The 25,812-nt window shown below is 37.7% G+C and overlaps 1 protein-coding gene across 7 annotated transcripts in view; it reads left to right on the top strand.

Moving 5' to 3' along the window:
• LOC307197211 (uncharacterized protein) overlaps window positions 1-25,812 on the top strand; it is a 471,902-nt gene that overhangs the window by 276,521 nt on the left and 169,569 nt on the right. For all 7 annotated transcript variants that reach the window (XM_079942947.1, XM_079942946.1, XM_079942945.1 and 4 more), the window contains one exon: window positions 1,289-1,342. In XM_079942947.1, coding sequence (XP_079799073.1) covers window positions 1,289-1,342 — 54 coding nt within the window. The remainder of the gene's footprint in view (window positions 1-1,288; window positions 1,343-25,812) is intronic.

Below are 25,812 nucleotides of genomic sequence, written 5' to 3'. Positions count from 1 at the left end.
ATTATTTTAGTATATTTCTTTTCAGCCTTTTTTTTCTGATGGAAAATTTTGTTTGTCCATAGTTATTATCGTATATTTTTTTTCTTGCTCTTTTTCAGTCAATATGATAACAAAAGCATTTCCCAAGTATTTAGTCTTCATAATAATCACTTTTCCAATCATTTCATCGAATGGATCTGCCTTTCATTTCAGGACATTTTGGGGTTTGTTTCTGTATTTTGATTATAAATAATGCTTCAATGAATATCTTTGTATGTATACTTAAGATTTCCTTAGAGTCAATTTCTAAAGGGGCTAAAATATATAAATATTTGAGGATTTTGCTATGCATTGCTAAATTTCTTTGTAAAAGATTTACACTAATTCAGAGTACCATCAGCAATGTTCAAAAGTGTTTATTTCCTTTGATCTTCACCTTCAATGGGAATTATGCACTTTAAAAAATACGAATTTATCAGATCAGAAAAATGCATCATTTAAAAAAACAGATTTATTTCTAGTGAAAAGGGATATTTTTCTTTATATTTATTCCCCTTTGTAAATTATCTATTCTCTTTATTTGTCCATTTATCTATTGACTACTCATACTAGGCTTTTGAAAATATTTGCTTCCAATTTTTTTTTTTTTTTTTTTTTTTTTTGCGGTACGCGGGCCTCTCACTATTGCGGCCTCTCCCGTTGCGGAGCAACAGGCTCCGGACGCGCAGGCTCAGCTGCCATGGCTCACGGGCCCAGCCGCTCCGCGGCATGTGGGATCTTCCCGGAACGCGGCACGAACCCGTGTCCCCTGCATCAGCAGGCGGAATCTCAACCACTGCGCCACCAGGGAAGCCCACTTCCAATTTTTTAAAGCCACCTAAAATGTATGTATTAGTATTTTATAGCTGAATGTGTCTGTTTTTTCCATCTCTTCTACCATTTCCCCCAATCTATTTTTAACTTAATTCAAATTACTCACTCTGATTGTCAAGCCAGCAAATTTTTCTCATCTCTTTTTGAAGGAGCTGTACCTCTTTCGTGATTTCACTTTGCTGATTTGTTCTCATGTAGTGATTTGGGGTTTTGGCATCATTCTCCACGATCTTGGCCTGCTGCAGACTGTCTGTGGTTCTCATTCACAGGACAGCACCTGCTCGAGTCTGCGATAGCCTCCTAATTATTTTACCATGTGCTGCCAATCTCATATAACCCATCAGCCTAGTTAGTGACCCCGGGCATTAATGGAGAGTCCTCTAAGGCTGCAGTGAATAAAGAAAAACTTGTTTAGCAGGTTTTCTCTTTATTCCAGGACACATCGCACTGACCGAGGAGACGAGATTGTAATAGGAAGAGCACGACGATGGTGAGTGTGATTTTGTTTTTCTGGCCACAGACTTTTCATTCCCAAGGTAGAGAACACTCATGTCTGTTCAGTAAGCTCAAGAAAGAAATAATGAGAAACAGGTGACGGACTTGAAAGCATCATGGAATCAGTTCCCTGAGCAATTGACTGCTCTCCAAAATGATGCCCTGAGCATGTGCAAAGGAAATTTAAAAGAGTATAAATGCAGCAAACCGATCCAAGTCATGTCTGGAGTGAAAGATGTATCACGTTGGGGCATAGAATAGCCATTAGGGTGGGCAACAGAACAGGATCTGTGATTTCAAGAACTACAAACCATACCGATGTGAGAGGCTGCTAACTTCTTAAGACAGGATTATATTACTCTTGTCCCTCCTGGGGTCCCTCTCTTCAGTCTCCTAAGACACCGTCACTGTTTTCTTTTATTTGCCTTAAATATGTAAGAGGCAACAGAGTTGAGGGGAGGGTATGGGCTTTGTGACCAAACAGGTCTGTCTACCTATTCATGGGCAAGTGACTTAATCTTTTTGATAATCCTCAACAAGGATTAATCCTCAATGCTAAAATGGAAACAATGGAAATCTCCCTGTCCAGGTTGTTGTGAGCTTTAAAGCTAATGTCTTAAAATGTCTGACTCTAATCTTAGCAAATGATGGGCTCCAATAAATGGTATTCTGGTTGCTATTGCTGTTTTTATTAATGCACAGGGTTAGCTCTTGAGACGTGACCTTGCTATGCATCATAAATTACCATGTGGAGAACAGAACTTGGATTCAAGTGTGTAGAAACTGTTAGTTCATACTGCAGTGTCTGAGAGTAGAAAAATGTGTACATCGTTCCCGTATCAGTGCTGCTTTCATTGGGAAAAAATACTTTCTCTTTATTTATATTTTCATTGCATTATATTTTTGCAGGATATTCTGTGTTGTCTATATTGGAAAGGAGAAAGGAATTTGCAATATTGCTGATTAGCTGTTTGGGGGGAGGGTCAAGAAAGCACAGCCATGGCTTCATTAACTTTTGTACCCTCTTGGAAATCATGACAGTGCTCTCAATAATTATTTTCGTCACCCAAAATGTAATGCATAGTATTGCTTAGCCAAAGGAAACATCTGTTTATTTATATATCTGTAAACTAGATACTCCCAAAAGATGAAAATCTTACTTATTAAATTAGAAAGTAGATTTGGAAAAGTACTGAAATCCATGATCAAATTGACCTCCCCACTAGTTGGGCTAATTTTTAAAATAAGTAGAATTCACTAGGAAAATGATAAGAAAGAAACGATATGGATGCATTATTTCAGCCCCCATAGAAAGAGAACCTTCAGGAGTCCCTTGCCATCACCTCTAAAGATGTAAAGCACCGACAAGAAATTCTAGTCAACAATGACAGAAAACAGGTTGGCAATCATAAATTAAAATTAAGGAGTTTAAATATGATATGAAATCATTTAATCTTGATGATTTATGCTGGTTCTCAGAGGCAATTATTTACTAATGCTTATGTTTCTTGCTCTTTTGACTTTTTTAATTACAGTAAACCCCCAATTCAATTATCCACTCTAGTATATATTTCAAGCAATAGTATTGTAAATAAAAGGAGAACCAATTAATAATGTGCTTAGTCTAGCAAAGCTAAATCAGAGATAATACAAAACATGGGGCAACTTGATTAAGGTTTGAAAGCTGTGGAAAAGATCCCATCTGGTTAAGTTGGAAAATCTGAAGGTTGGAAATGATGATTCCTTTTTTCTTTTTTTTTAAGAAATAGAAGAGCTCTTTACTAAGTGACTTCTAACAGGGTCTATACGTTGTAATTTTCTAAATTTAGAGGCAGTTAAAATATATATATTTGAAAGCCACAACTTTCTTACCAATAATCCGGAATGTGGTTTTTAGGCCCAAACTACAGTTTTGTGGGTTTATCTTCCTTATCATCTCCCACTGGTGTATGCTTTTGGAATGATATAGGCTGATCCAGCTGTGTTTTGTGTTCCTTAAACATCTCACACTATTCCTCAAATGTTTGGGGTTTGACAAAACCCCAAATGCATTTGGCCAAGCACATTTTCCCTTGATTTTTAAACACATGTGGGTTTTATGGGAAATTTAATCCATGTGTTTTTGATTCCTTTACACTTAACTCATCAAAATGTTGTTGTGTAAGGTCCCTTTGATGTCCAAGAAGCTTTTGGAGCTTTTCTTTTTTTTTTTTTATGGGACACTTTAATCCTTTTTTCTTAGAAACAGGAAGTTACATGATGCCAAGAAAAAACAAACTCGCACACTAGGATGGTGGTATTTGATTGAACATTTTAAAACCCTAGGGTTCAACTTGGTTCAGAATTTGATTGAAATAGTTCTCCTGGTCATTAATTTCTCATTAAATTTGTTGCTTCTTGGTGGTTTTGAAACAGTAAAACGTTATCTTTTTCTTCAGGAGAAAAATACAAAGGTAGCAGAAAATCACAAACAGTTTTTAAATTGATGGTGACGTCTTATAAATGAGGTTGGTATTTTTAACACATACGTATATAGACCAAAAGAAGCTCTGTAAATTGAGGATCAATTCTGTCCTTCTCTATATGCCACAAAGGGTTCTGGAGAAAGCGTATTTGACGGGAAGTTACAGTGAAAGGGGAAACCCACTCAAAACATTTTGAGAAACATGTGCATGGATTTTATTAGCATTTTGTGTTTAAATGTGTCATAGAGACATTAGGAAAATGTCATACATGCACATATAAATGAGGGGGTTACATGATGAGAAATATATCTACAGGATTGATTTTATAGTCTGGGAAGTAAGGATCATGGTAGTACTTACCTCCTACAATTTCTGTGAAGTTTAAATCAGTTAATACCTAGAGGGTGCTGTACTGGCTTCTTGCAGGAGCTCAGCAGGTGTAGCTAATTTCATTGTTTAGGGTCAGACAAGATCTGGGTTTGACCTCCAGCTCTAGCAATTACTGCGACCTTGAGCAAGCCCCTGTCTCCTCAACCTTGGTGTCCTCATCTCTCAGGAGTCCTCTGAAAATTGCTGGGAGGCGTATGTAAACATCATGTCACGTAATCATAGCACCTAGTGGTCTTCTATGCATTAACATGTGAAATGTCAACTGTTTGATAGTTGAAACAGTAACTTGGCCAAAGTCACGAAAGTGTGAGTAATAGACCAAGCAAGGATTTGAGCTCACTTCCTCTAACTAAATAGCTCATGTTCTTTCTACTGCTTTTTAAAAAGACAGTTAATGAATGTTAAAAAATAAAAACAAAGAACAAGAAAGCAATGTGGATGGTTTTGTCAAGATTGTCAGGGGCCAATACCTTAATATAAAAACTGGTCCTATACTTGATCCCTGAACAATGTGGGGTTAGGGGCACTGACCCTCTGTGACATCAAAAATCCAAGTATAACTTACAGTCAGCCGTCCGTGTCCACAGGTCCTGCATATCCACGCTTCCTCTGTATCCTCGGATTCAACCAGCCGAGGAGAGGGTCATGCAGCACTGTGGTATTTACTGTTGAAAAAAATCCATGTGTAAGTGGACCCATGCAGTTCAAACCTAGATTGTTCAAGGGTCAGCTTTACTTCTTTCTTTGAGAATTTTCCCTCTACAATGTGGAAGTCATTCCATGAAATTAGTCATGTTAAGCAAGAAAAAGGTTGTGTTTACAAGACAATGTTCTGGGGACGTGATCTCTGCTTTCCCAGTTCTGAGGCCAGGCAAGCCTGTATGGAAAGCCCTTTAAACTTTCCTCTCTGTTCTCTTCCTTTGTTCTCTCCTTAAAGCCCACCTTTGAGTTTAGGTGGCAGAATGTAATGCTGGGGGTAGGACAGACAGATAGACCTTACTACTGGGGAGATCTCGTTCTCTCTAATAGCACAGTGATGTCGAGGGATTCTGTCTCATATGAAATCATCAACTCATTCCATTTTATCATCAACATCATCAGAATTAACCTACCAGTTAAAATGGCAGAAGTTTTATCTTACAATGCCTGAAGATTATTACAATTCATCAGTGCCGTTTCATTGATCCAGGAGACTGAAATGGTAGTGATAGTAGACAAATGCCTTATAAAATTATATATATCATTAGCTACCTGATAGGAAAACTAAACCGAGCAGGAAATACCAGAATTTCACATCTCAAGAATGATGACCAATTTAAGATCAATCGGATCAGAAACCAATAATGTAGGTTAATGGGAATTTTTTCTCTAACTACAAAATTATTATTTTGCACTCTATTTTGAGAAGCATCTTTTGGGCAAAGTGAGGGGCCTGTATTGTATTCTATTGGAAAGGAATATATGTGTATATTACTTTTTTGATCGTATTTGCTCAAATCAGCAAATAAAATGATATTCTTATTTTAATTGTAGGTTCCATGACTATAATGTGGAAAAATGGCTTGAAATAAATTATTGATGAGCAGTAATAGATGGTAGCTTTTCAGCCTAATTCTTACCCTGTTAGCATTTTTTGCTATCTACATATTTATTTAAATAACAGTAATAATAACGTGCGTTTATTGAGTCCTTTCCATGTACCAGACACTATTCTCAGTGCTTTATAGAAATTAACTCATTAAATTCACACATGTAGGTCTCATTATTATTCCCATTTTACAGATTAACAAAGCAGATTACACAGGTTAAGGAACTTGCCCAATGTTATTAAGCTAGTAAGTGGCAGAGTCTGGGTTGCAAAGTTTTACTTAAAATATAGATTATCTGAAAGCACCGCTCATTCTATGACTTTCGTGTCATAAGCATAACTTTACTCTTTCAAAAGAGCTGGCCCTCTGAAGACATATTCTGTTCTCTGATGGGTTCTCTGGGGTATTGTCTGTGTCTAATTCATCTTTGTGTCCCCAAAGGGCTAAGCAAATGCCTTGCCCATTGTTGTTACTTGCTGTAACCAAATCTTACTTTCTTTTAATATATCAAATGAAAATAGGTCTCTATTTTCAGAACATCTGGCCATACAGAACATTTTGTAACTCGCCACCAAGAATGTGATGCCCACAGTTTTTAATAAATCTCTGAGTGTGTCAAAACACCTGGCCAATATAGGCCATCTAAGGGAGGGAGAGAGGAAATCTTTTGATGTCTCTGCCCAGGGAATTGTGGAGAGTGCACCCTGGAAATGAAGGAAGGAACTGAGCCCAGTGCCTGGGATTATGTGGAGCTGTACCTTCTCATGAGGCTTCCCATCCATCATACCTCCACCTAAAAGAACCAGGGGTGCAGGCCCTCTCTCGAAAGTCTTACTGTGGAAAACCAGGCTTTGGACATGCTAAGTGCAAGGAAAGAGAAAGAAAACTAAGGCGACAGGGAGACTACCTGACTGTCATGCTTCATGACACAGAAAGTTATTAGAACTTACAGACATTATATAGAAGTTAATATTTTCACTATACTTTTTATTTTGGAATAATTTTAGATTGGCAGGAAAGTTGCAAAGATAGTATAGAGAGTTCCTATATGTTTTCCACCCAGCTTCCCTTAGCGCTAAAATCTTAACATAACTGTGGTGCCTTTGTCAAAACTATGATGTGAACATTAGTATGACACTGTCACCTAAACTAGAGACTTTATTTGGATTTCACTAGCCTTTTCACTAATATGCTTTTCTTTTCCCTGGTCTGATGTGGGAGACTACACTGCACTTAGTCATCTTTTCTTCTAGTGTTATCTAATCTGTGACAGCTTCTCCATCTTTCCTTGTTTTTCATTAGCAGTTAACTTTTAAGAGGAAAGAAAGTTCTCTATAAGTATCAAGCCGTGTGTGTGTGTGTGTGTGTGTGTGTGTGTGTGTGTGTGCACGTGTGCATGTGTGCATGCACAGAATGGTCAGGGAAGTCTCTCTGGAGGTGACACTTGAATAGAGACCTAAATTTAAAAGATGAGAAGAGTCAAGGGATGAAAAGAGCTTAGAAAGGATTCCAGGTAGAAGGAGTAGCACATACAAAGGCCCTGAGGCAGGAAGGCAGGAAGAAGTTTGATGTGTTCAAGAAGCAATGGCAAGCTAGGATAGTTGGAGTGGAGGGCCAGATCATACCTGGCTTGGAGGCCATGATTGTAAATGTGATCTCTCTCCTGGAAGATTTCCTTTGTGTCTTTCACAATGTAAAACATAATTCTCCAGAACTCAGCTCTAGGTGGAATTAAGCTATGACTACTCATATCCAGACAACCTTTCTCTGACCATAAGAATCAATCCAGGTTCATTCTTAAGGGGGCAGGCAGATACCTGACTATCATTAGAGACAGTTCAACAATATCTGCTTTTTCATGTGAGGTTCTGGCAGAACAAACTAAAAGGAGTTGCCAATATTTCTACCTACGTAGGTGCTTAATGATCTATTAGTTGTTGGCTCTTTCCTTCCCTCTGGAAACTATTACCGTAGCTTAATCTACCCTCACCACCACTGCTCCGCCAGTCAAATCTATGCAAGTTGCCAAATGTGTCAACATTGAAATGAATGATATAATTATTTTAGTGTCTGAAGGGAAGATTGTATCTCTTACGAGAGGATGGCAAAAACGTTTTGACTGTTTATTTTCTCTCCAAATTCCCTTCCTTGACGTGGTTTTTGCAATCTCTTGATTTTCTGCTATCGATGGAGCTGTATAGATCATGATCTGAACACCTCTCCAATCACCGGACCCTTGCCTTATGGGTGCTATCCAAGAAAAAAAAGAGTGGTTTATGAACCATGCGTGTTGTTTCTTCTGCAAAAACTGTCATATATATAAAATCGGAGCGTTTCAAAAGCAATAAGTAAAACTTCAGCCACCTCTCTCAATAGAGCTCTTCAAATCTCTGTCATCCACAAAAATAAAGTGTATAAATTGAAATTGATTTTTTATAAAACCTTCATTAAAAAAAATCCAAACATTTGGTAACATCTGCTGGATGGCTCAGGAATTTTATTTTTGTTATTTCTGAATGAGTCCAGCTTTTGAAGAGCTGGGACCAATTACATCTGAAAATGTACAAAATCAATCAGATGTGTGGATACACACGATAGAAAGAGACCATCATAACCTTGGTTCTCCTGTTGGTCACATTTAACCTCAAGCTTCAACTGTGGAGCATAGTAGGTACGACCACGGGCTTTGGTTACACGTAATTGTGGTTTTTAATTCTGGCTCTTCCCCTCATTAGCTCTGCAACCTTGAACAAGTTACCGAAACATTTCTAAACTTCAGTTTATAGATTTAAAAAATGGTGATAATAATATTTCTGCTATCCAGAATGATTGTGAAGATTAAATGAGATCATTTACGTTAAGGGCTTAACAATGCCTTACTCATTTAAAATGATCAATAAAAGTTAACTCTTAATATAATTATTATTGTTAATAAGCTCAACCCTTCTTATGTGCAATGCAGTATTCCAAGCACTGTAGGGACTCAAAAAATAATTCAACATGGTTTCTTTTTGGAGAACTTGGACCTATTCACATGGAAGTTTCACTATCAAATCGAAAATCTAGGAACAAAAATAAAACGAATTTAGAAAATAAAGTAAATGATTAATTGTCAAAGACCAATGCAGGCAAAAAGGAAACCTCTGAAAGTGAAGATGGGCAGGATTCAAAGAGGCCAGGCAGAGTATTCTATATTGTGTGTAGAGATTATACAATAGTGAATCGTATATCAAAGAGCGCATCAATAGAAGACAGTTACTGTGAAATGAATAGTTCTATATTTAGTAAAAGTAAGATACTGATATGAAAATAATATGGTGATGGTTAACAATAGTTAATTCGATTAATTAATGTCAATTAAACATAATGAATTCATTAAAGCCCTTCCATAAATCAGAACTTTTCTTTTCACAAGAAATTCTTGTAATGGGTTGGAATGTTTTTGTTCGACTCTGATTGCAGCTTTCACTCCGCAACTCTGATCTTGTTGAGCAGTTGTGATAAGGCCAGCTGCATCCGAAATGAGCATGTATCAGTATTCTAACACCTTTAGGTCTATCACCCCTACAAAACCCTTGTCACTTTAGTTTAATTGCAAATTCCCCGGAGAGCCTCCTCTAATGACCCATTTACATTAAAGCTTTTAAATTAGATTTCAATCTTAATTTCACTTGAAATGTTACCCTGGAGTAATCATTCCATTATAAATCATTTTATTTGATTTTATGGAATAGCTCAATTACAAGAGAAGTATTGAAATAAAGTGCAACTATACTGAGAAAAGCAGAGAGACAAAAGCAGAGTCTGACTTTGGGAAAATGTTATCAGTCAGGGCAAAACTTAGTCATTTATAAGCCATACAATGTCTTACAGTACTGAAATGGGGTATATTTTCAACCAGAGATAATTGGAGTACTGTGACTGTTTGAATGGATATTAAGGCTTTAAACTTGGGAAGGAAGCAGGAGAGAATGTCAAGCCCCTTCCAGATCAAGATGGGATGCATCTTTCCTTTCTGGAGAAATCATGGACCCCAAGAGGCCACCTTTAATACTGAGTGGCATTTCAGAAATTATCTTCTTCTTTAAATCTGGATTCCATTTATACATGTATGTGCTATCGAGTCTCCTTCAGTTGATAGCTCCTCACCCTGTGGTATGTTTTATTTAGGCTTCACTCTATAGCTGGTAGTGTTACACTGTATTGCTCACGGTGAGAACTTTCTGAGGATGTTTCTTTAATCTACTATAGGGTGGGTCAAGATGCTTTTTATTATTTAAAAATTAGCTACATTACATTATTTGGTTAACAAATTCAGGGAGGAAAAGAAGGAAAGATGGATAGGACGTTTATATTGGATAAGTAGCAGGTAAGTCTTAGAAGGGGCTGAAGATACAAATAGTCCAAAGGGAGCCCTGAAGCTTCCTCGGAGTTAAGTGACCTGCTTCCTTTGGACCCAGTTACAAGTCTAGTTATTTTGGCAGAGCAGAAACTACTAACTAAGAACTTCCACACATTTCCTCTCTATAATGTCGATATTTTACTCTCTGGAACTACAAACTTCTTTTAAAAATTCAGAAAGGATTGATTTACAGTCTTCTAAAAAAAAAATGAGGCAATGATTAGGAACACCAACTTGTCATAGAACACAGATTCCATCATTTGTAATTCTTTTGATTTTCTTTGTAGCCTCATACCTGGTCAGTTATTATAAATGTGTTGCAAGTACTTAAAACTGTTTATTTTCTATTTGTTGGGTGTAGTTTCTCTATATTCATTCATTCATTTATTCATTCAGGAAATATTTAGTATCTGTTATGGGCCAAGCACTCCTCTAGGCAATGGGCATGGAACAGTGAGCAAGAAAACAAAACATCCATGTCGTCTATTACCTTGTTACTTCTTATCAAAATTCCTGCAGTCTTAGTCATTTTTGGTCTGGTTGAGAACTCAGTTTTCCGAGAGACAGGTGTTGAAATATCTGCTGTTGTGGCTATATCATGTTCTGCTTAGAGTTCTGTCAGTTTTTGCTGTAATTCTTTAGGCTAACGTTTTAAGTGAAGACAAACATGTGATATAGCGCATCAGCGGACTGTCACTCTTGTTTTTAGGAGTGCCCCGCTTTTGGTGCTTTTTTTGCCATGCCTATTTTGCCTAATATCAGTATTTTTAGAGCAGTTTTCTTTTGACTTTTGTTAAATATCTTGTGTAAAAAAATCTTTTTGTGTTATTTATTGCAAAAACATTTCTTTTAAACAACATACAACTATTGTTTAGTTTTGTATTTTATTCTTATAAACACAGCAATTCATTGACCTCATTTTTTTTCCTGGCAACTCCCGTACTTTACACACCCATTTTCCTTCTCTAATCTATGTTTAGTTTTCTTTAGGCCTGGCACAAATCTTGAGATTTCCCTTTTCTGCTATTTATTGTTGGATGTCATATTTATTACTTCTATATTTATTCCCTTGTTTCGTAGAACTATATCTTCCAGTAGCTTCTTGTAAACAGTCATACAAGGAGTAGGCTATTGGATACTTTATATATTTGAAAATATCTTTATTTTGACTTCAGGTTAGATTGATTGGTTGGGTATAGAAATCATCTTCCCTTTGAGGTTTGATTGCTCCGTTGTCTTCTAGCTTCTAGTGTTGTTCCTGAAACTAATGCCATCTGATTCATTCTTTGTATTCTACTTTTTCATCTTTTGAAGAAGATATTAGTATTGTAAAATGTCTCGGGGCATGTCATTGTCTTTTTATTCTGTCTCTGGGACTTTATATTTTATTCCTTTTATTGATAGCTTATGTTTTTACTAGCCCATTTTTAATTTTCAAAGTCTTCATGTTCTTTTTTGAAATGTATTATTCAGATTTCTTGTGTACATTGTCTTCCTTTATTTCTTGTGTGCTTTGTCTTCCTTTCTCATATCAAATAATAATAGTTCTTTTTTTGTTTTTTCTTTTTTGCGGTACGCAGGCCTCTCACTGCTGTGGCCTCTCCCGTTGCGGAGCACAGGCTCCGGACGCGCAGGCTCAGCGGCCATGGCTCACAGGCCCAGCTGCTCCGCGGCATGTGGGATCTTCCTGGACTGGGGCACGACCCCATGTCCCCTGCATTGGCAGGCGGACTCTCAACCACTGCGCCACCAGGGAAGCCCCAAATAATAATAGTTTTTGATGTTTCCTTCTGCTTCCTCCATTGCCTTTCTCCATGTTCCTCTTTCCTATTTGTTTTGAGTTCTATCTCTCATGGTGTAGGTTGTCTTCAAATTTCTGGTGATCTTTGTCTCTCACATCATATTTAAGTGGTGGGCTTCATTGTAGTGTGTGGTCGGAGGGTGGAAGAGGTTTTTGTTGGGAGATAACCAAATGGTAGTATATATGTATTTTTTCCCCTCTGAGGACGTTCAGCTTCTCAGAAGAAGAATCTTCCAGCCTCCACCTGGTAAGCAGTGCTCTGGGAGAAGTGTAGGAGGTATGGGGTAGGTGTCTTACCATTCAGTTTAGTCAATGACTCACTCCCCTTACTGGGCCTTGGGTTCTGTGTCTGAAGCCTTCCAATTTAGTTACTTTTTTTTCACCCCCAGATAAATGAATACATCCCGAATGTGGCAATGGTCATTGTTCAGCTGAGGGAGAAGGTGGGGAACTTGTTGGGTATACACAATCCCCCCATTTTTAGCCCTTGCCTCATTCCCCTTCTACCATGTTCCACCAAATCAGGTAATTCTATTTCTTGACAGCTTCTAGGTTTCTGCTTGACAAATGACCTTGCTTTATACGATATCACACTCCTGCATTTATGTTGTAATTTTCTCCTCTGTGTTGAGTCAATTATCACTGTCCTATCTTCTTACATTTGTTGACACATTTCGTTCTCTGTTGAATCTTCTGTTCAATTTGTCTTTAAGGGTTTACAGCATTTTACTCCTTTATTTTGATGGAATTGGGGGAGGGAATGACACTGAATACACATGTTCATGATGCCACGTTTAACCAGAAGTCACTTGGCTTATGTTTTATCAACTTATTTTTATTGTTGCCCAGGGCTTAGCCAGAATTTCTCTCTCTCTGTTTTTTGATTGAAGTGTAGTTGATTTACAGTGCTTTATTAGTTTCAGGTGTACAGCACAGTGATTCAGTTATACGTGTGTGTGTATATATATGTATATATATACATTATTCTTTTCAGTTTCTTTTTTTCTTATAGGTTATTACAAAATATTGAGTATCGTTCCCTGTGCAATACAGTAGGTCCTTAGAAATTCTATATCTCTATGAGTTGAGGAGGATGTGTGTGTGTGTGTGTGTGTGTGTGTGTGTGTGTGTGTGTGTTGGGGCAGGGGGCAGAGGAGTTTAGGGTGTGTCCTTCCATAATCAATCCAGTTTGGTATGTTTACTCCTTTATCTTTATTTCTTATTAAACCCTTCACAGTAGATATTATAATCTCTGTTTTACAGATGGGGAAACTGAGACTCAGGGTTAAAAAGTCACTGACCCAAGACAACAAAATCATGTTAAGTTGCAGAGCCAATATCTAATTCCAAAGCAAATGCATAATATAAGCTCTATATATGGTTAATGATTAATGAGTTAAGACAATAAGTGTGTCTATTAATAATAAATCAGTTTCACCCACCAATGATCTGATTCGTGAAGTGTCACTGTTTATAGTTTACTTATATTCACCTTTCAACCATTCATTATTAGGATTCCCACCCTTGGTCCTAAGATTTTCATAACAATAGATTTTGCCTTTTTGAATATTGACACCACCATACATTCTAGAGGGCAAATTTTAATGAGGAGACAGTTAAATATGATCTTATTGGTTTACTGTGGCTGAGTTCTATAATCAATCTACATAATTAACAATTAGATGTAGCTGATGGAGTAATGTGGCAGTTTGATAGAGAAGCATGGGTCAAACTAGTTCAGGGAACCACTTCTATCACATCCTTCCTCATAAAGACAATCAGTAACCTTCAGATACTCACATTTACACATAAACTGATGTACTCTCCACTCCTCTTATCTCACCAGCCCTCCCCTCTCCTCCTCTCTCCTGTCTCCTTACCTTTTCTTTATTTTCCCCTTTTTTTCTTCTTTCTTTTCCTTTTTTTTGACTATTCCTCAAAAATTGTGCTCAGGATAGGCAAGTAGAGGCAAATAATTCAGAAACATTTGGGTCATTATAAGAACCTTACCGGGACCTCCCTGGCAGTCCAGTGGTTAAGGCTCTGTGCTTCCACTGCAGAGGGCACAGGTTCGATCCCTGGTCAGGGAACTAAGATCCTGTATGCTGCGTGGCATGACAAAAAAAAAAAAAAAACTTTACCATGAGTACTGTGCCTAAATAGCAAATATATTTTCTGAGTAAATGAATCAGCGAATGAGTAACTACATGTTCACCTGTGGCTTCTGTGAAACACAAAGGAAGCTGTACAGTTTCTGGGGAAACTTGAACAATCTGCATGGCGACTTCTTCAGTTTCTTCACTATCTTTTCTTGAACAAGTCACAATTCTTAAAGATGATTGACCCAGGCTATAAATATATACATTAATTAAAAACAAATGAATAAAATGAATAAAAATACTATATTTTGAACTGGTCAATGCATCAGGTTCCATAAATATGTGATCTGAGAAGGTGTTATGTCTAGAGAGGATGGTGGGGCCTATGGGAAACTAACACAGGAATTAAACATTGAAATACTTAGAGTAAATGTATATAAAGTACATGGCATGTGCCTATAAGGCGTCTGCTCCCAGTTCTAGCGTGTGTGTCTGTGGTGGAGGTGTGGGTTGGGGGGTACCTCACTCCACCAAGCGATTCTCCAAGGCTAGGCGGGTGGCCTCCAATTCTGCTCAACTCTGACACCATCTACCCAGAGACAGCATCAGATCCCACAGGTTAAGGGCTCAGTCCCACAAGACTGCCCTTGACTTCGGATGCTGATCTCAAGTCCAGGCTGTTACCTGTGCTTTTACTAGACTGGCTATAAATCAGAGATTCCCATGATGTCCTCCTTGTGTTTAATTAATTTGCTAGAGCAGTTTACAGGACTCAGGAAACCAGTTTACTCTCTAGTTTACCGGTTAATTACAAAGGATACTAAAAGGTATGAATCAATAGTCAGATGAAGAGATACACGGGACAAGGTCCTGAACAAAGGAGCTTCTGTCCCTGTGGTTTGGGGCCTGGCACCACAGAAGCATTCTGGTTCCCCAACCCGGAAGCTCTGTGAACCCCCTCCTTTTGGGTTTTTATGGAAGCTTCATTACATAGATGTGATTGACTAACTCATTGGCCATTGGTGATCGATTCAACCTCCAGCCCCTTTCACCTCCCTGGAAGCTAGGGGAGGGACTGAAAGTTTCAACCCTCTATTCAGGGCTGGTCCCCCTGGCAACCAGTCCCCATCCTCAGGTGCTTTCCAAAATTCACCTCATTGACATAAACCCAGTTGTGGTGGAAAGGAGCTTGTTTGAATAAAAAATCAGCGTTTCACTTCTATGTCCTTATAGCTTCAGGAACTGAGGACCAAATATTATAACAAAAGATGTTCCCATTGTTCTTATCTCTCAGGAAATTCCAAGGGTTTTAAAAGCTCTGTGCCAGAAATGAGAGGAAGACCAAATATATATTTCTTATTATAAATCATAATATCACAGCCTAGTATGAGCAGTCCTGCTGAATGTTGGCCTATAGGAATATAAATTCCTATAGGTTGCCAGATCTACTCTTCCAAAATAAACCAGAAATTCAGATATGTTGTGAATTCTCTCAATTTTTTAAGGTTGGAAAATGTATTAGTTGCAAATAACAGACATTCCTCTAGCTAGTTTAGGAAACAAAAGAATTTATTAAATAATATACATGCACACAGGCTACAGGAGACCAGAGAATCACTGCTATGGTCTGAATGTCTGTGTCCCTCCAAAATTCAAATGTTGAAATCGTAACCCTTAACGTGATGTTATTAGGAGGCGGGGCCTTTGAGAGGTGATTAGGTTATGAGGGCAGAGTCCTCGTGATGAGAATACTGCCTTTAGAAAAGAGGCCATGGAGAGCTCCCTTGCCCCTTCTACCATGTGAGGACACAGGGAGAAGTTGGTGGTCTATAGCCCAGAAGGGGATTTTTACCAGAACCTGACCATGCTGGTACCCTGATCTTGAACTTCCAGTCTCCAGAGCTGTGAGAAATAAATTTCTGTTGTTCATAAGCCACCCAGTCTGTGATATTTTGTTACAGCAGCTAAAACAGACTAAGACAATCAGTCTTAGATATTACGCAGCCAAGAGCCGCACCCAAAATGTGCTGCGGGGCTAATAGCCTAGTGAAGGCACTACTGCGGCTACCAACGGGCACTTACACTGAAACTCACACCATAAAGAAACATCTGCTACTACTGTGGTCACCCTAGTCAGACAGGATTGCTTGCGTGCTTATTTCTGAAGTGATGTCTCACTCTAGTGTATCTGATTGGGAGAACCCATACTCTTGCTTCAAGGCAGTCTGGGGGAAGGATTATATGTCTTCTATCCTGGAGAAATAAGGACTTACAAGGCAGAAAACAAAACAAAACAAGAGGAGTATTCAAAGGAATGGGTGGTCAAAAAGCATGACAAATTTCCACTGAAATAACCAATTCAAATTTAAAAGGATAAACACCATGCTGGCCATCAAAACATGACTTTGTGTGAATCTGCCTGTCCATCACTAGTTTGTAGCCTCTGGTCTAGAAGGATGTTTCACTCCGTGTATAAAAATAGAGCAATACTATTAATACATGGAAAAATAATTGAGACAACTAGCCTGTCCTTCAGAACCATGATAGAAAATAGGATCCCACAGCTCTGTGTTTACTCTGCCAGCAGTATCACATACAATGTCATGGCTTGTCACATATATGTTATATAGTCGTATAAAAAAACTGTCCTGGAAAGTGAATGAAATAATAACTTTCTGCCTAACTAACATTTCTAAAAGATGCTGCTTATGTGTTAGAAAAGTTTTATTTGAGCAAAAAGCAAAGATGGAATCAATAAACTCTGAGAATAGATTCAAAACATCCCTCTTATACTCAAATGGCATATCCCATCCCTTTCTTGCATCTCTCCTAGACTCTCAGCATTTGAGTTTTGAGCCATACCCTGGCTCCAAAAGAATCCTGAATGCACTTCTAGAAACCAGGTCCTCTTTAGAGACCCTCTTTTGAAGTTATTGCCCAATAAATATGTCATCTCCATAATTATAACTTCCACACTGTAAAATTAGTACCAGGAAATTAGTGTGTGGCCATCTTGTCCTTATGTATATTGTATTACTGAAATATCTTTGAGACTATGATTTAACTATTTTGGTATGGTAAGTTGGGCCTTCCATCTTGTGGTTTAATTAGTCTTATGTCTACCCAGGAGGAAATTTAGGGTTTTCTGTCTTTCAGAATTGAGGGCTTCCTCTGTGTTTCAGACATTACCCTGATGTTTAGGAAGTAAATGGGTTTTGAAAGGAGAGCATCGTGTCATCATTCAGGTGAAGTTCCTTGGCCTTAAGACAAGAAAGCTGTTACAACCTCTGAATAACTAATGGTGGATTGCTCTTGAGGGTAGCTCTGAATGTATTTTGATCTCTCTCTAGCCTTGGTCTTTTATTCTATCAAAAATTCAAAGTTCAAATGGGGAAAAAGGATAATCAATAAATAATTTTGAATTATTGTGGCCACAGCAGTTGAGATTAGCTCAGAGCAAGACATTTTTTCAGCTTTCATGGCATACCTCTCCTGATCTAATTTCTTTTACCCATTAATAAATTATTAGTTAAAAGTTTTGAAGTCTGACTCTTAATCTGGGTGTCTTCCTCTTGATGGGAGGCCAAGACCATCCTATTACGCTCACTGCCTTCCCCAGATTGGATGGCTGGTATGTACAACACAGGCTGTATACAAATAATTGTAGCTATTACTTGAGAGTTCCAAGCTCACAATGTCACTATTTTCTGGCTATGGGCTACAAGAGAAACAAATCACAAGAAGTAAGAGTATAGGAGCTATGGAACTACCACTTGGGTTGGCCAGTTTTCACAAGGTCATTGAGTTGACAGCCACAAATTTCCCAATGTCATGCCACAGTAGAAATCATTTCTATTGTGTCAGGAACACATGACTAGAGAAAGAACAGTCAGCTGATTGCTCCCCAACATCGACCTTTGCTTCATTTTAGAAGTAGAATTCTTTGGGAACCTAGCTGGCGAAGACCTATCTCAGCCTCTTTGCAGCTAGGTGCTGCAAAAGATTGAAATCATTGGATGTGAGTACAAGAGAGTTGTATAACTTGTGGGTCAAATTGCTAAAAGGAATCAACTTGTTCTCGCTTTCCTCTTGCCATGAGCAAGAAGGGGTAATAATTAGCTAGCTTTACTTATATGGTTGGGGAGATCAATCGAGAGAGCAAAGCAGCAAGATAGAAGTAGTTTAGGTTCGTGGATGACTTCATGGGGCAGAGTGCTGTACTGGTCCTGAACCACCTGTTTCTTTACTGCTCAATGACAGAGAAATGAACGTCTATCTTATTTATACTTTTAAAGTTTTCTATCATGTTTGAATTAGTTATAGGAGCTTAGTCTATAGCCTAATTAATACAACATGGAATTTAAAGAAATTCTTTGTTTACTTTCCACAATTTCTTCAATTACTAAAAGACTGAATACTACAGTGGAGATACTGTGATATTAAAGCTAGACAGATCTGGGTTTAATCCAAGTCCTGCAGTTTCTTGCACGATCTAGAACATGTTATTCAGTGTCTTTAAGCCTCAGTTCCCTTATCTTTGAAGCAGGCATTTTAGCATCTATCTTATAGGGCTGCTGTGAGTTCAACAATGTCTTTAAAATTTCTGCCACATAGTGGATATATAATATACTGCAACTATTATGCTTGGATTGTCAAATGGAATTGCTCCTAAACTGTGGTAATGGTATAGTGGTTATATTTTATTAAAAGAGTTCCTATTATTTAAGGAGGTATACTGGAATGTTTACAGATGAAATTAAAAAAACCCTGAAGATTCATCATAATTGATTTCTTAGCCTCCATTCTATATCGCAGCCAGGTTTACCTCTTCTAGCTTTTGAATTTAGCTTCCTAAAATGTTGGCTTTTAACTTTTTAATTGGTTTGTTTATTTTCTTATTGCTGAACATTGAGGGTTCTTTATAGCTTCTAGAAAAATGTCTATTATCAGATATGAGATTTGCAAGTGTTTTCTCTTGGTATGGTATGTGGCTTGTCTTTTCATTCTCTTAACAGTATCATTCAAAGAGCAGGTGTTCTTAATTTTGATGAAGTTCAATTTATCACTTTTTGCTTTTAACTTTTATAGTTTGGGCATGTGTGTCTAAGAAAGTTATACTTAAGTCACAAGGATATCTCCTATATTTTCTTCTAGCAGGTTTATATTTTCAAGTTTCATATTTATTTCTATGATCCATTTTGAGTTCAATTTTACATATCATACACATACATATTCAATTATTATAGCACCATTTGTTGAAAAATGTATTTGCACCTTTGCAAAAATTAACTGACTGCAAATATATGGGTTTATTTATGGACTCTTTATTCTGTTCCATTGATCCACTTGTGTATAATTATGCCAATTTCACCCTTTCTTGGAAACAGTAGCTTTAAAAATAAGCTTTGTGGGCTTCCCTGGTGGCGCAGTGGTTGAGAGTCCGCCTGCCAATGCAGGGGACACGGGTTCGTGCCCCGGTCCGGGAAGATCCCACATGCCGTGGAGCAGCTGGGCCTGTGAGCCATGGCCGCTGGGCCTGCGCGTCCGGAGCCTGTGCTCCTCAACGAGAGAGGCCACGGCAGTGAGAGGCCCGCATACCGAAAAAAAAAAAAAAGCTTTGAGGGGCTTCCCTGGTGGCACAGTGGTTAAGAATCTGCCTGCCAATGCAGGGGACACAGGTTTGAGCCCTGGTCTGGGAAGATCTCACATGGCCGCGGAGCAGCTAAGCCCGTGAGCCACAACTATTGAGCCTGTGCTCTAGAGCCTATGAGCCACAACTACTGAGCCCATGTGCCACGACTACTGAAGCCCACGCGTCCAGAGCCTGTGCTCCACAACAAGAGAAGCCACCGCAATGAGAAGCCTGTGCACTGCAACGAAGAGTAGCCCCCGCAACTAGAGAAAGCCCGCGTGCAGCAACGAAGACCCAATGCGGCCAAAAATAAATAATAAATATCTTTTTAAAAAAGCTTTGAGATGAGGTAGTGTAAGTCCTTCTACTTTGTTCTTTTTTAAAGTTGTTTTGGCTATTCTAGGTGTTTTGCATTGCCATTTGGATTATAGAATCAGTTTTTCAATTTCTTCAAAAATGCTTGCTGTCAATTTGATTGGATTGCATTAAATTTGTACATCAACTTGGGGAGAACTGAAATCATAACAATACTGAGTTTTCAGATCCATAGCAATAATATCTCTCTCCATTTATTTAGGTTTTCTTTTTTTTCTCTCAAATCGTTTGTTAGTTTTCGTGTGCAAGTCTTACCCATAATTCGTCAGATTTACCCCTAAGTATTTCAGGTTTTTTGATGCCATTGTAAATGCTATTTTTTAAATTTTCTATTTCTGTTTTTTCATTGCTTGTATATAGAAACTCAATTGATTTTATACGTGTATCTTGTCATCTGTAACCTTGTTACACTCATGTATTACTTCTAGTAGCTTTCTTATAGATTCCATAGGAATTTCTGCAGGAATGATCACATCGTCTGTGGATAGAGTTTTACTTCTTCCTTTGCAATTTGGCTTCCTCTTATTTCTTTTTCTTATCTCATTTTGCTGACTAGGCCTCCACTATAATAAGGAGTAGATGTGGTAAGAGAGGATACCTTTGTCATGCTCCTGATCTTTGGGGAAATCATTCAGTCTTTCAACATTAACTGTGTTGGTTCCTGTGGCTTTTTTGTAGATACCACTTAGGTTGAGAACATTTACTGCTATTGCTAATTTGCTGAGAGTTTTAATGAGGGATGGCTACTGGATTTTGTTAAATTCTACCAAGAAACATAAAAGAGGAATTGAAGAAAAGAAAAAGCATTTTTTTTCTTGTAGGAAAACTCAATTTAAAAAATATGCTGATTTTTATAAATTAATCTATTCAGCTCAATCTCAATCATTATATAAGCAGGAGTTATTTTAGAACAAAATATGATAAACTAAAGTTTATGTGAAAAAATGAATTGGCAAGAATAGGCAAGAAAATTTTGAGGAAAAAAAAAGTAAGTAAGGAAGACTGAGTTTACCGGTTATCAATACCATGATACAATGATCAAGTACAATGATTAAAACAGTATGGCACTGGCACAGGAATAACAGCTAAGCTCTCTTGTGGGGAAAGAAGCATATAAACTGCTAGTGGGAGCATAAATCTTTACAACTTTCATGGAGGGCAATATAGTTACATCAATCAAAATTTTAGAAGTATATACCCTGTGATCCAGAAACTCTCCTCCTAGATATTTATTCTGCAGACATACCTCCACAGGTATAAAATAATTTATAATCAAGAACATTCGCTATAGTATTTTGTAATAGGAATTGACTAGAACCCATGTGAATTTCAACGATGGGGGACAAGTTAAAAGATAAACTGAGGCATGCATATTAAAAATTCTAAGAGTTTATTTGAGCAAAAATCAATTTTCACGGGGCAGGAAGTCGTTAGGAGTTCTCTACCCACAGCAGCTCTGGGAGAGATGTTTAGAGAGAAAAGGGGAAAGTGAAGTAAGGAAATTATTGATCAGCTATACTTTAAAGCCTAGTTGGCTACTTGTGATTGGTCATCCTTAGGTTGCAATTTCATAACCTTGAGGCATGTACAGGCTAAGAGTTTTGTGTACTTCTGTAGGCCACCACTGTCACTAGAGCCACCTCAGTCTAATGGCCTCCTTGTTTAATTTAACACAGGTTAAGTAAATTTTGGTAAATCCATGCAATGGAATTCTCAGCAGCACTTAAAAGCAATGAGTCTATTCCATAGGTAATACTACAGCTAAGAAATGTCATCAAGTGAAAAAAAATAAGGCATGAGACACTGTGTATAGTATGCTATCATTTGTAGAAAACAAAAGAATATGCATGCCTGTTTTATATATGTTGAAGATTATCCCCAGGAGAGTCCAGAATAAAAGAGGAAATAGCTGTTCGCTCTGGTGAGGGGATCTGGGTGGCTGAAGGATTTCAGCCAGAGATTAATTTATCACAGAACATTTGTCTGCTTCTCTTGAATTTTGTGTCATATGTGTGCATTATCTAAGTAAAAAAAAAAGAACATGATTTAAATTAATAAGCTAAAGAGTAATGTTCACATTAGGCTAAATTATATTGCTCCTCCTGTATTGTGTATTCCAGAATATCGAAAATCATGCTTATGAACTGCCTTGATATTTTATTGATTTGTTTTTAGTGTAAATGATCATCTCGTGCTCTATCCAGGATGTGTAATTTTAACCTTCACTCTCCAAAGGGCATTCAAGCCCCTTATTCCTTCCCACGTCTCCATTAACCTCATCGAAGCTTCCTGGCAGTGGGTTATGGAAACCAGCACTTTGCCTAGTTTTCCTTAGGACAGACCTCCACTACCTGAACCCTTACATGTCATTCAACCATAATTCAGTGAAAGATTTTTAAAATATTAAACGTATATACTGCAGTGTAAGGCAAATTAAAATCTCAAAGTATTTCCATAGTCTTTCAATCTTCATCCCCAGTGTATTCCCGTGAGATACTGTACTGTCCCCATTGAGAGCTGGGATGAGCGTGGCTCTCAGAGGAAGGTGTCCCCTGAGCTGAAACACAAAACCAAGTGGAGCCCCTGCTCGCTCGCCGGGGACGACGTGAAGCCGCCTCCCTCAGAATGAGAGGGAGATTGATTTCCACGGTGGCAGTGTAAACAGAATTCTTTGCTCCCCTGAGAGGAGCCCCCAAAAGGAAGTAATTCATGGAAAAGGTAATTACCAATTAAATAGTAAACGTGCTACTTGGCCTGTAAGAAGAATTAAAACATATTTACACTTCAAAAAGAAGCAGTTAGTGATCGTTGATTCACTAAGGAAAGTGCCAGACCAGGACAGAGGAAAGTGTGTAAATAGATAAAGACAGAGAGATTTATTATTAAATTAAAGTCCTGTAATTACTGCAAATGTTAAATGTGCAGTTTTATGACATTTAAATGTTGCTTTTCACCCAAATGAAAATGAATTGTCCACCTTGGATTCGCACTTCCTAGGCAGGATGTAAATGTCAGTCCTAAATTAAAGTTAACTAGTTTCTGCTATACATTAAAAAAATGTAATTAGAATCAATAAATCATTAAAAAAAATTTGAAGTCAAAGTGTTTTAGTCCAAACATTCAGCCAGTTCTTTAGAAGGAAGGAAGTGGTCAAAGAGTCCCTCGGGTCTGGGTATAAGGGCGACCTCTGCCTCCAAGGCACTGTCTTGGAACCAAGGTGACAGATTGGTTCACAGTGACAAGTGCCTTGGAGTGACAAGTGCCGATTCCCAGGGAAAGCTCAGGCCTTTTTAACCTGCCCCCTCTTCCTTGGCCCTTCAGTGCCCCCAGGTGATTAAAGGCTTGTGTTCTGAATTAGAAGCACATTCCTGTTTAGAATGTAATATAGCTACATTTATGTGTCACCTACTGTGTACCAAGAGCTTAATATATTTCCTTATTTCAACCTCATAAGAGCCCTCCAAAGTTTTCTGATCATTATTTTGTCCAACCGAGATAAGATGGCTGACTTTCCTGAGTCAAGAAGCTTAGAAAGAGCTGGGATTCAAGCCCAGGTTCACAGGGCTTGAGCCCAGGTTCTGCCACAACACCATACTGCCACCATTAAAACCAAACCAAACAAAAAACCAAAACAAACAAAAAAGCTAAAAGATAACAATAAACCTTAAATTTTTAAAATCTACTCAATCACAACTTTAGAGAGCATCTTCGTCATTCTAGAGTGTTCCTGGCCGTATCGTCTCTAAATCTTTATCCTAGAATTACTGGAAGCTAGTAACTATTCTTAAAAAAATTTCTCTTCTGCTCAAATTGGACAAGGTTGGTTTCTATTAGTTGCCACTTAGCATACTGAAAGCATAAGTCAGGTCCTCCACTTCCTGCTTCAACTGTACCATGTCATCACTGAACAGAAATACTTATAACTCCATATGTGTTTATTGAATGCCAGGCACTGTCCTGTGCATTAGGGGATCATAAGCTTATTAACATGAGTCTTTGCAACCGTTCTCCTCCTGAAACAGGGATCAAATCCTTTGAAAACACTAGACTAATCCTTGTTCACCAGATTTCTTTCTCTACCAGACTTCTCAGAGCCATTATATGCCAATGTGCCCTGGGAATCTTAAAAAAGAAAGACATAATATGTATCAATTTCAAAACTTATATGATGTGAAACCTTTTTTTTTTTCCTTTCATTGAGGATTCTCTTGTGTGAATGTCTTATTAAACATGATAAGGAATGCTGGAATAACAGTAGAAGCTATGAAGGGAGGAATAATTTGAGAAATTTTGGGAAAGTCAGTAGAATTTTAAATAGGCATGAGGAAAGGGCAAAAGGCAGAAGGCGGGGGGGAAGGAGCTGGCTTCTGGGAAGGCAGATCAGTAAAATCGAAGTTTTTGAAAAATGTTTGCTTCAAATTGCTGTCACATGTCATTATGCTATTTTTGAAGCTTTTCCTCTGTATAACTTCTGCTTATGCATTTGTATAACTTTAATTTACTTAATATTTTTGTCCATAAAAAAGAAACACTTTAGGTTGCTGTATTGAACAACGTGTCACTAAAATACTGGCTTTGATTAAAAAAACAAATTACTATCACATGCAGTATGTAGCAAAAATTCCTCAAAAAGAAATGTTACAGAGTATTCTTAAATCATAGCATATTGGTATCTCAATGTGCCTCATTTTTAACACAGTATTTCCATAAAACAGAAGTACGAGGTGACTATAAGTTACAGACTCGAGTCCAGTGTGGAAATCCTCTTGCCTCCTGAGTTTACACCAAGAAGGTCTACAAGGTGCTGGTCATCATCAGAAGCAAAATAGCAAATCTTATCTTATATGTAGTCCATCCACAACTGAAATATTTCAAGAGCTATTCTGATCTGTCTACCTTAAGAAAGAGATAAAAAGCTGGAAAAGACTGAAAAGAAGGAAATTCGAATTGTCAAGAGCACAGAGCAACTTTATATGAGGCATGAATGGAAAAAAAAGTATTTAGAAGAGAAAGTAAGTTAGAAGAAGACCAAAGTTTATGTATCAATATTTATAAAGTACATGTTATATGCAGGCCTTGTGCTAAAATAAAATCTTAAAGATAGAGATTGTGGACTATCAGTTTTCAAATTAAATCCTGGAATAGGAAATTTCTCTTCTTGGATCATTTCTTGGAGCTTGAAGAAATTATCTTAAGGAAAATAAAAAGAAACTCTTATTTACCAAACCAATCTATACATTAAAAAAATTTTTTTTTTCCTAAAGGATTTGTCAAAGTGTTTCCATGGTATTAATAGGTCTCAAATTTTAAAAAGATTCCACGATCCACCCGTCATTCTTCTTCAGTGACTTTGATATGCTTACAGAGCATCCTGACTCTTTACAAGAATATACAGTGTTTTGCAAACTCCTCTGATCATGCAGTGTTGTTCTGAGGCCACATCATCTTGTTTAGATGTTGATTCAAGGAACACATTTTGGAAAATGTTCTTAGAGATGAAAAATACAGAATAAGTTTTAATAGATCATTAACCTGTGAGTCCAATGACCTAAAGGAAAACTATCTTTGATTTTCAGTTAGTTTCTAAATATTCCCAATGGATTAGAAATTAGGTAGATTTTTAGATCCTTCTATATATTACTGAAATCTAAGGGAAAAAAATACCTTTTAAAAATGTTAACAGCTCACCTGATGTCTTTACATACCCTCTAT

This window comes from Stenella coeruleoalba (genome assembly GCF_951394435.1).
Source record: "Stenella coeruleoalba genome assembly, chromosome: 14".
NCBI classification, from domain to species: domain Eukaryota; kingdom Metazoa; phylum Chordata; class Mammalia; order Artiodactyla; family Delphinidae; genus Stenella; species Stenella coeruleoalba.
Note: the sequence above shows the minus strand (reverse complement) of the source record. Positions and strands in the feature narration are given on the sequence as shown.